The 11,386-nt window shown below is 39.0% G+C and overlaps 1 protein-coding gene across 1 annotated transcript; it reads left to right on the forward strand.

Annotated features, from left to right (window-relative positions):
• Positions 1-914: 914 nt before the first annotated feature.
• zcchc10 (zinc finger, CCHC domain containing 10) lies at positions 915-10,684 on the forward strand. Its single transcript, XM_041192935.1, has 4 exons — positions 915-987; positions 3,978-4,139; positions 7,770-7,808; positions 9,536-10,684. Exons 1-4 carry the CDS (start codon positions 947-949, stop codon positions 9,789-9,791), a joined length of 498 nt encoding a protein of 165 aa, XP_041048869.1. The 5' UTR covers positions 915-946; the 3' UTR covers positions 9,792-10,684.
• Positions 10,685-11,386: the final 702 nt, after the last annotated feature.

The raw sequence follows: 11,386 nt of genomic DNA on the forward strand, positions 1-11,386 counted from the left end.
CTTCACTACAAATTGCTCTGTTTACACTATTGAGTGGATGATGCGAGCCAGCTACTATTTTTTCAGCAATTTCTGGAGCATTGTTTTTCATAAACCAATTTTAGTGACTAGTGGAGAAAAGGTAAAAGGGACACTTAGTAGCTCTGTTGTACATTGCATTAAATAAAACGTTTCCTTAAATGCAGGTAGCCATTATCAAACTAACTTTATTTACACCTCCACAACAGAGAGGGCAATATAACAAAACGCTCATCTCTTGCAATATACCACAAGCATCATGGCCAAATATTTTCAGAATAATTCCCATTGAAAATATTTACATTATAGATTTTAAAGAAATGTTTGCCCCGTGCAAGTTTAATAAAAGGCTGTGCCTATGTTTCAAAGGAATGTCTGCCCTGTGGAAGTTTGTGCCTAAAGCTTCCATCAGCAGTTTCTAACGCTTGTACTAACCCGTAACACTGATAACAACCTCCAAACTTAGCCCTGACACAACCAAACTCCTAAACTTAACCCTCACCCCAATTTCCAGCCAGCTAGCCCCAATCCTTAAACCATAGCATGACACATGTAACTCTTTCGAGTACAAACCCGTTTCCATCTGTTTCAGATGAAGTTACATTGTTTCATAGTTTGCCATTGTGAGATTTGAACTCTTGATCTTGGGGTTACAAACCCAGTACCATAACCACTTGGCTATTTAGGCCAAGCATGACACATGTACACAATCACTCTGGGACCGGCTGCTAATTAAATAACATGCCTTTTGACCAAAACAGAACAAATTCATTTGCAATCCAGTCTTGAATGCCACTTCACCCGCTCCCAAGTCAGCAGAGCTTTGATCCAGTTTGCTTGATGCTCAGGCCCAGGACATCGCCCGGATTGGTCAGGACCTTCAGGCTTGTTGCTTAGTGACGGATCCGGTGCATTTTGGGAAGCCAAGATGGCGACTCCTATGCACAGGCTGATCGCTCGCAGGCAAGCGTGAGTATTCAGCTCACAGAAACGGGTTGTTTTGTTGTTGTACCGTGAGGATTGCTTGACCGAGGCAGAAACGGCTGTTTTCGAAGATGTGGGTTGGGGGGGTGGGGGATAATGTCTGGGAAAAGGGGAGGAGGCGGGGGGGGCGGGGGTAGGCAGGTTCCATCTTCTGCCCAGGGCCTCAGTGATGCTCCAGCCACAAAAACACCAGATGTTTCCTATTCGAAATGGAGAGTGACTCAATTCCGCAGACAGGAGGAAAGGCACCAAAAAACTTCATTTGGGGAGTGCTATCGTCGTGAAGGAAATTTCAGGGGCGAAATTTCATCCTCTCAAAGAGTTAAGACAAACTCGCTTAAACGTGAATTACTTTTAAGAGTACAGTGCGTCAGTAAACTGTATGTTAGACCCCAATAAGCGAGTGTCAACCCAAATGGGGATTGATAGGTTTAGATGGGCTGTCTTTGCCGGGGGTGGGGGGTGGGGGGGGGGGTCCTTCTACATTCCTACTTATAAAACTACTTTTTTCTTCAGTGTTACAAGCCTTGTGTATAGGAAGGCACTTTAAGAAAACGTCTGGTCCTTCAGCTCAAATTCCCAGTGCTATTCTGTGTAGCAATGGTTAGTTATAAAAACGACTAAATTAACTTATTGGTTGTTTATTACTAGTAATTGTTTTAGACTATCTGCAAAAATCACAACATAATTACAGGTGAAGATAACCAGCTTAGTTTCACCCATCCAGAAATACCCTACCTCATTAGCATTGAAGCATGTAATATTTTCTTCAGTAATTCCAGGATTTTTTTTGCCTCCACAATGGTATCTGGCTGTGTATTCCATGTATACATAAAATGGTTACAGCCATTTGGCCCATCCAGTCCATGCTGGCACTTCGTGTGAAAAAATTTGTGATGAGAAATTCTATCTTTTAATTTGACTAGTGTTCCCTTGTAACTTAAAGTAATATTTGATTTATCTTTTCCAAACCCTTACCTATCTTGTATATTTCAAGATAATCTTTCAGGTACTTCCGCTGTAGCATAAAACGCCCAAGTTTCTCCAGTCATTCATCAGCCATTCCACTTAGTACCTACTATGACACATGTACTCTAACAAAGTACCTGTTGCTTTCTATTCTTCAGCCAATCTCTTAACAATTCTGAATATTTACCCTGGATCTCCACAGTTTTCAGCTTGATTTTAGGTGAAGCTTTGTGAAATACCTTTTGGAAACCCATAATTTAAGATTTCCAGAGTCCACTTGTAGCCCTCAATTCCTTTGAAAAATTAAGGAGCTTGGTCAAACAGGATCGTCCCTTTCTAACCCATTTCTGTACTTATACTAGATTTTTTTTCACAAATAATCCTTCAGTTTACTCCTGTCAATTGATTCCATTATTTTAAACCAAACTCAAGGAAGAGTGAAGTATCTTGACAGAAACTGATGGTTGGAGTACAATGATAACTTGCATCTATAGAACATGTTGAATGTTGAAAGACATCCCAAGGCACTTCACAAGCATGTGGTAAAATTAGATGGTGAGTCAAAGTACGAGATACTTAGGTAGAAATTTTCTTCCTACAAAAAATAGTTAAGTGGAACCAGGAGAAAGCAGTCCTCCTTAATTCAACAACAAAGGAAAAGCTTCGGAGAAGAGTTGGTCGTGACTTTGATTTGGGCTTTTTTGGTGGTAGGGGTGGTGTAAAAGCTGATTGAAAAGATGCTAGGAGCTGCAGGAGAGATCAGCATGTATCTGGAAAATTACAACTTTTTCAAAAATTTCTAGAGCAGAAAAGGAGGTTTGAGATGGGGCTGCCATTTGAAAATACAGATGAGGTGAATGCAGTTTAATGGGGTCAAGAAAGTGGGAGATGGGTCTCATGGATGAGCTGAATTAACTTAAAATGATGTTTGATTCACGATTAGTGTTTCTAAAATGAAGTGGATAAGTCCAGTGAGCCTTGAAGTTGTATGAAAGGATATAAAGGTAAATTGCCTTTGCTATATACTACAGAAATCATGCTGTCGTATTAAGTTGATATTTTTCCAAGAGAGACTCTCTTTATTTCTTTCCCCACTGCCACCCCCAACCCCATCCACCATTCACCAGCCAAAAAAATGTATTTAGATTATTGAGCCCTATGAAAGTAATGGTTAAGGGTGACCTCTATGAAATATTTAACTTTTCTGACTGTCGCATCATATGCTTCAACAAGTTCATTGGCAGCTGTGAATTATATGGACCAGTATGACTTGGAACAAGTATAGGATGAATTTAATAACAATAAGGATATATAGATCTGTTTGTAGGTATCTTTAAAAGTGATCGTTATTATATGAAAGGACATTGGAAAAATTATTGTTCCACATCAGACTTCACCTCTTTGTACTCCAGTGTAATGTATTTTGTATTTGCTTTTATGGGGTGAGTGCAAAATGTTCTTGTTAAATTAAACTTTAATTCACTTCAAGAAATGCTGTGTTATTTCTAACTTTGCATTTTTTTTTGTAATGCCAAAGCTACATGGGGAATTGCATGGATTCATTTTAATGGTGCAAGTGCATGACCAAGATGTTTTACAGCATTGAGGTGCTGTCTGTTACCTTTGCAATTGTGAACAGATTGTTGGCATCAAATATCTTTTTGTTACTGTTCCTAACAACCTGCATGCAAACAAATATAATTGCAAGTAAACACTTCAAAAAATGTTTCAGTATTAGCATTGTTATTTCAGCTGAGATGGATAATGATTGTCTATCTGTCAAAAGAGTTGAGGTTATATTTCACTATCACTTTGAAATATTTTTAATTTCTAAAGTTCAGTGTTACTGAAGTGTAAATTGTTCAGTTATAGCAAAATCACAAATTTCTTTATCAAAAAAATGCGTTAAATCTGTTAAATTCATCAGTTGAACATTGTATTTGCTGTGTCACCACAGAAATGTCTATAACTGTGGTAATTAATACATTCTAGTTTCTGTACTTTAGGGAAGCTAATAAACAGCATGTTCGATGTCAGAAATGTTTAGAATATGGCCACTGGACCTATGAGTGCACTGGGAAACGGAAGTATCTACATAGACCCTCAAGGACAGTGCAATTAAAGAAGACTTTGAAAGAAAAGCAAAATAAACTAGCATTGCCACCGTGGTAAGCGTGGTTTCATATTAAAACCTACTTTAATAGCTCAGTGGATGAATGCACTATGGTGTGTGGGATAGAGGCATGTGGACCAGAAAGGTCCTGATTTGGTCCCTAGTCTGCTACAAAAGAAATAGGCGCAGCAGAAGGCCATATAGTTCATTGAGTCTGCTCCACCATTCAGTACGATCATGGCTAGTCTTGGGCTTTAGCTGCACTTTCCCACCCTCTCCCAATATCCCTTGATTCCCTGAGAGACCTGAAATTTGTCTATCTCAGCTTTAAAAATATTCAATTATGGTGCATGCACAACCCAGTAAATGAATCTCAATCTTAAATGCTTGGCCCCTTATCCTGAGACTGTGCCCCTGTTCAAGATTCCCCAGCTAGGCAAAACAAACTCTGTGTCTACCCTGTTAAGCCCCTTCATAATCTTGAATATTTCAATAAGATATCACCTCTCATTCTTCTACATTCCAGAGAATATAGAACCATCCTAGGACAACCCCATCATCCTGGGGACCAATCTGGTGAACTTTTGCTGTACTGCCTCCAATGCAAGATATCCTCCCTTAAATATGGATACCAAATTATACACAGTATTCTAGGTGTGGTCTCACCAAAGCCCCATACAATTTTAGCAAGACTTCTTTATTCTTGTACTCCAATCCCCTCACAATAAAAGCCAGCATACCATTTGCTTTCCTAATTGCTTGCTGTACTGCTTGCTAACTTTTTGTGTTCCTTGTACAAGTACACCCAAGTCTCTCAGAATATCAACATTTACACGTTACACACCTTTTGAAAATAATTCTACTTTTCTATTCTTACAACCAAAGTGAATAACCTCTCACTTTCCCACAGTATACACTATACACCTTGTTGCCCACTCACTTAACCTGTCTAGATCTCTTTGCACCTTCTTTGTGCTCTTCTCACAGTATGCAATCCCACGTCGCTTTGTATTGTTAGCAATCTTTGATAAGTTACTCTTTATCGCTTTCTCTAAGTCATTAATACAGATTATAAATAGCTGAGGCCACAGCACTGACCCTTGCGGCACTCCACTGGTCACAGCCGGTCAACTTGAAAATGCCCCTTTTTTTTACATGGGATGTGGGCATTGCTGGCTGGGCCAGCATTTATTGCCCATCCGTAATTGCCCTCAAAGGTGTTGGTGAGCTGCCTTCTTGAACCACTACAGTCCTTGTAGGTACACCCACAGTGCTGTCAATTGCTGCTTATGCTGTTTGGCACACAAGTGGTCCTGTTTTATAGTTTCACCAGGTTGATAACTCATTTTTAGGTATGCCTGGTGCTGCTCCTGGCATGCCCTCCTGCACTCTTCATTGAACCAGGGTTGATCTCCTGGCCTGATGGTAATGGTAGAGTGGGGGATATGCTGGGCCATGAGGTTACAGATTGTGTTCGAGTACAAGTCTGCTGCTGCTGATGGCCCAGAGCACATCATGGATGCCCAGCCTTGAGTTGCTAGATCTGTTCAAAATCTATCCCATTTAGCACGGTGGTAGTGCTAAATGTATCCTCAATGTGAAGGTGGGACTTCGTCTGCACAATGACTGTGTGATGATCACTCCTACCGATACTGTCATGGACAGATGCATCTGCAGCAGGCAGGTTGGTGAGGGTGAGGTCAAGAATGTTTTTCCCTCTTGTTGGTTCCCTCCTCATCTGCCGCAGACCCAGCCTAGCAGCTATGTCATTTAGGACAGCTCAGTCAGTAGTGGTGCTACCGAGCCACTCTTGGTGATGGACATTGAAGTCCCCCACCCAGAGAACATTCTGTGCCCTTGCTACCCTCAGTGCTTCCTCCAAGTGATGTTCAACATGGAGGAGTACTGATTCATCAGCTGAGGGAGGGCAGTACGTGGTAATCAACAGGAAGTTCCCTTGCTCATGTTTGACCTGATACCATGAGACTTCATGGGGTCCAGAATCGATGTTGAGGACTCCGAGGGCAACTCCCTCCCGACTCTATACCACTGTGCCACCACCTCTGCTAGGTCTGTCCTGCCGGTGGGACAGGACATAGCCAGGGTTGTGATGGTGGATGGTGTTTCCTGGCTAGTTTACTTTCATTTCGTTTTTTCTCTTTCTGTCAACTTTTTGGTGGACTTTTGCTGGTTTCTGAAACATTCCCAAACCTCAGACTTACGGCTGGTGTTTAAGCTAATACTGTGCATAATATCCTTGGTAAGACCCGCATGGATCTTTCTCATTGAGTTTTTGTTTTTCAGTGGAATGTATTTTGAATTTTTTCTGTGTATTTCTCAGCCAGCCCTCACCTCAGACCTATGTAATTGGCTTTGTTTAAGTTTAAAATTCTTGTTTGTGATTGGAGTAGGTCATTTTCAAACTTAATGTGGAATTTAATTGTATTATGATTACTGTTTCCCAGTGGATCTTTTACAATGCCATTACCAATTAATCCTGCCTCATTGCACAATACTAGATCTAAATAGCTTATCCGGACGTGGTACCACAATACATTGCTCCAGGAAACTCACGAGAGCATCCTACAAACTCATCTTCCAGACTACCCTTGCCAATTTGATTGGTCAAGTCTTTATGAAGATTAAAGTCCCCCACAACTATTACATTGTCTTTGTTACAAGCTCCAACAATTTCTTGTTTAATAATCTGTCCAACAGTATGGCTACAGTTAGCGGGCCTGTAAACTACTGTCTCCAGTGTTTTCTGACCTTTGCTATTCCGAATCTCTACCCATACTGATTCAACTTGCTGATTTTCTGAGCCAAGATCCTTTCTCTCTGATGTCCTTATGTCATTTTTTTTAAATCAGGACCACCCCCTTCCTTTTCCTTTCTGTCTGTCTTTTCAAAATGCTTTGTACCCTGGAATATGTATTTCTCAACCTTGGTCACCATGTGTCTGTGTCTGTACAGTGGTGATTAGATCTAAACTGTTTATCTCTATTTGTGCTGAGTGAGTTGATCACCACTGTAATACTAGGGAGGCTATAATTGCATTTTATATCCCCAAATTAGGGAGGGGGAAAAGTCGACTAAGGTTAACATTTCTGATCTTTATCCAGCTGGAAACTGTGAATGTGCAGACATGGGTTCAGCTATGAGTTTTTTTGCAGTCTCAGACAAACAGCATGCATTAGAAAGTTATGGGTTCTACAGTAAAAGTTATTACTTTTTCAGGAGTGGGTGGGAGAAAGGAAAAGCTACTGAGTCTATGTGAAGTGCAGAGGAGCCCCAATTATTCTTGATGCTCAGGGCCCAAGAATCCTTAATGCAACTCTGCTTTAAACATTGTGGTCTCCCTCAGTAAAAGCCTACCTTTAAGTTTGTCCTTCTTTGCTAGTGCTCAAATAGACTGTATTTTAAAATTGATTTCTTGTTCTATTATATGCGGACTGTTTAGAGGTGGTTTTCAAAATAAATTTGAGGATGTTGGGGAGGAGGATATTTTCCAAAAATGCAAATCTGTGTAGTCACCATGTTGTCTCAACTTTGAGATATTAAAGTATCAAATTTGCTTCACAGTTTACAGGATATAAAATGTCATGGTTGTGTACATCATAGATAAGATATATGTTTAATATTACAATCTTCAGCTAAAAGTGTTAATTGTTTTAACTTTCAACAGTGGACAAGGAATTACAGAAAACAAGATGAAGAAGAAAAGGTAACTATCAGAGAACTGCAAGCTTACAGTAATTCACTACAAAAGCATTTTTTAAAGTTTCTGGACCACAGACTACTTATCCCAAAATATCCCTTCTCCTTCCCACCCTCTTAGTACTTCCCAACACTCCCCCATCTCTCCAGCACTGCCAGTTCTTTCTTCCTTCTCTAGTTCCAAAATACTTTTGTACAGGAATTATTCTGATACTGGGAATTCCCATCCAGAGCGTGCATGGATTCCCTGTCCCCTTTTCCCAATTATGTGGCAAGTGATTTCTGTTTTTTTTTATTTCTTGGGTGAGTATGTGCACTGGACCTGATGGTGCACAATTGCATTGTGACTCTTGTGGAACTGACTCCGTGAGCAGAATTTTTTATTCACTCACGGGATGTGGGTGTTCAGTCTGTCAGTTGCATGTGTTTCTGTTAAATGCCATCCTGGTCCCAGCAAAACTTTGTAATAGCACAACTGGAATTCTTCACAAAAGGTCAACAACATAACGAAACACTCTTCACATTTTAAATGTTATAAATAAAACAGCAGACGAAGAACCACTTGGAAAATTTACCTCCAATAAAATGATGAAAAGAAACTGGGAATCTGAAATAAAAATAGAAAATGCTGGACATAGAGGCCAATCAGCATTGTAACGAGAAAAGATATCGAGACAGAAGTAAATGTGAACTATCCATGAGAGAAAGTGCCTTTTTAATCTTTCAGTTTTCTTTTCTAATTCCAAATGCCAACCAATTTGTTGTGTATTCTTATCATTTTCCAGTTTCGTTCGTGGGAGGAAAAGTACCATATTGTGCCATATTTATATATCTATTATGTTGACTCTTGCTTTGAACACAAATAAAACCTTAAGTAATGTACACCGAGCACAACAACTGTGCAAATTCAGATTGATAATCAAACCAGTAGTCTTTCAGGTGATATGGTGGATAAAATGTTAATCAAAATTTGTATTTTTAAAACAAAGTTGCTCCTGCATCAACAATGCAAATAGTTTGCAAGTGAGCTGTCAAAATTAAAACAATGAGCTTGCATATTTTATAGAGAGCATTTTGCACAACCTCTCAATGTCCCAGTGGCTTCATGGCCCATTTGGGCATAGCATGATCCCACAAATGACAATTAGTTTAAAAAAAAATCAGAATCTGTATTTGGTGGATATTGGTTGAGGGAATAAATGTTGATAGAACACTGGCAAACTCATCTTCAAAATGTGGTATAGTGGTATTTTAAATTGCAGTCAAGTGACGTCAGACATATATGTAACTCTTGGATTGCTGATACCTGTGTTGAATTTTATAGTAAACAGAATATGCAGTGGTAGAATTTTCCTATACCTAGCAAAGTGAAGCTTTAATTTTCCTGTTCTGAAATCAAAAATTGCGCCATTTGTAATATTTAGGACTTGATTTTCTTTTGCAAGCTATGTTTTTCAATTCCCCACATCTCTAGGGTGGAAATCTTGAGTTATTTTGCATGCTTTAGCAGTGAGGAAATTACTTTTAACCACAGTCTATAATATGTTTTGTTTTGGAAACGAATAAAATTTCTCTGCAAGCTAATGGCTCAAAATCCATAACTAATGCATGGACACATAAAAAGCATGCTGTCTTGAACATATACTGTATTATATTGAATTAGGGAATTTTACATGTCTGCATTGGTTGTATAATAATAGTTAACTATCCTATATATTCACTTTTCATTTCAAGGCCTCAGAGTGTTAGTAGCAGCAGTAGCAGTACTTCTTCCACTGATTCATCTTCAGACAGTGAAACATCATCCAATTCTTCCACATCAGAGAGCAGCAGCAGTGATGATGAGAGTTCATCAACCGACAGCTCCTCATCTTCCTCAACATCATCATCCAGTGAAACATCATCTTCTGATTCAGATTCTGACTCTAGTTCCAGTAGTAGTATAAGCAGCTCTGATGAAGAGCCACCAAAAAAGAGGAGGAAATCGTGACAGTACTCCCTTTTGAGTTGTGGCAATTTCATACCAATGTTTTTTTTTCCATTCAAAACAGTATATTCCTTTTAAGGTAATTTAAGCAAGAAACTAACTTCTCATGCTCTGAATCTGTATAGACAAACTATGGATCAGATATGCAGTAGTAGGCTAATATTTGTTTGCAAATTTGACCTGTTGTCCTTTTCCTTTGAAGTGTATATTTTCCTCTACAGTGTGCCACTGCATTTCTATACTCTGAATTCGAGTAAATAAGTGGGAGAACATGCAAACACCAAAGTAGTCAAAGTACCCAGACTATAAGAAATAAACCCTGGGCTGTAGAATATAACTTTACAGCACAGGAATGAGGCCACTTGGCCTATTGCATACTGTAGTAGCTCTGAAAAAGCTATTCGCTTAGTCCTTTATCCCTGGCCTTCCTAATTTTTCTTCTATTTTTCTTTTAAATATAGCTATAGTTTGTCTTTCCACAATTTTTTGTTATTCCATGTAATATCAAACGTATGGATGTAAAAAAAAAAAACACCAAATCTCTCTATTTGTTCCGTTAGTGGTGAACTTAAAATTATGCTGACTTGCTGGCCAGTGGATTTTTCGTTATCTTATCAGAACTCCTCATTTTGAATAGAGCTATTGTATTTTCTCTTAACCTGGGCCTTGTAATTCTTCCTAACTTAGGGTAAAGTGTTCACAGGAAGATAAGACAACAGGAGTGTTTCACCTTCTACACTATTAGTTCTTGATAACTGCATTTTCTGTGCTATTTCTTTCCAAAGCTGTCACAAAAGTATTCTTGTCCACATATGACTTGTCTCCCTTTTTATGTTTTTTGTTTCAAACAGTAAGTGTATCAAACTAAATAGAGATGAGAAACAAAAACAAAATTACCTGGAAAAACTCAGCAGGTCTGGCAACATCGGCGGAGAAGAAGAGAGTTGACGTTTCGAGTCCTCATGACCCTTCGATAGAACTAGTTCTGTTGAAGGGTCATGAGGACTCGAAACGTCAACTCTTTTCTTCTCCGCCAATGCTGCCAGACCTGCTGAGTTTTTCCAGGTAATTCTGTTTTTGTTTCGGATTTCCAGCATCCGCAGTTTTTTTGATTTTATTAAATAGAGATGAGGTTTATTAGTCAACCAATTGCCATGATTTTGAACTGGAATCAGTACACCTTTGTTTTTCCCATGTATTAATTAGCCTGAAAGACGACAAAAGCTCTGGAAATGTTTTCATTTGGCCTGAGTGAACCATGCACTCGTGGTCTGATGGGATACAGAGGAGGAAAAGTTGAAGATCATCTACATTCGAAGAGAAATAGAACTTCATTTTCATTTACAAATAAATAATCAATCAGCTGCCTGCAGATACATGATATTGAACCATTTCCCATAAATTGTTTTTGTCCCTTTTTTTAAATAAACAGCACTTTATAATAATTATAAACATAGCCATCACTGAGTTTCAGTCCGTGTGCATTTGCGCTCCTTTTAAACATTCTACCAGCATTTTTACCTATTTCACTTTATTCGCGTTCCTTTTGTATGCTGTCAAAAACTATGCACTGAATGTGCTTCAGGTAAACAGATATC

This window comes from Carcharodon carcharias, chromosome 8, assembly GCF_017639515.1.
Source record: "Carcharodon carcharias isolate sCarCar2 chromosome 8, sCarCar2.pri, whole genome shotgun sequence".
In the NCBI taxonomy this organism is placed as follows: domain Eukaryota; kingdom Metazoa; phylum Chordata; class Chondrichthyes; order Lamniformes; family Lamnidae; genus Carcharodon; species Carcharodon carcharias.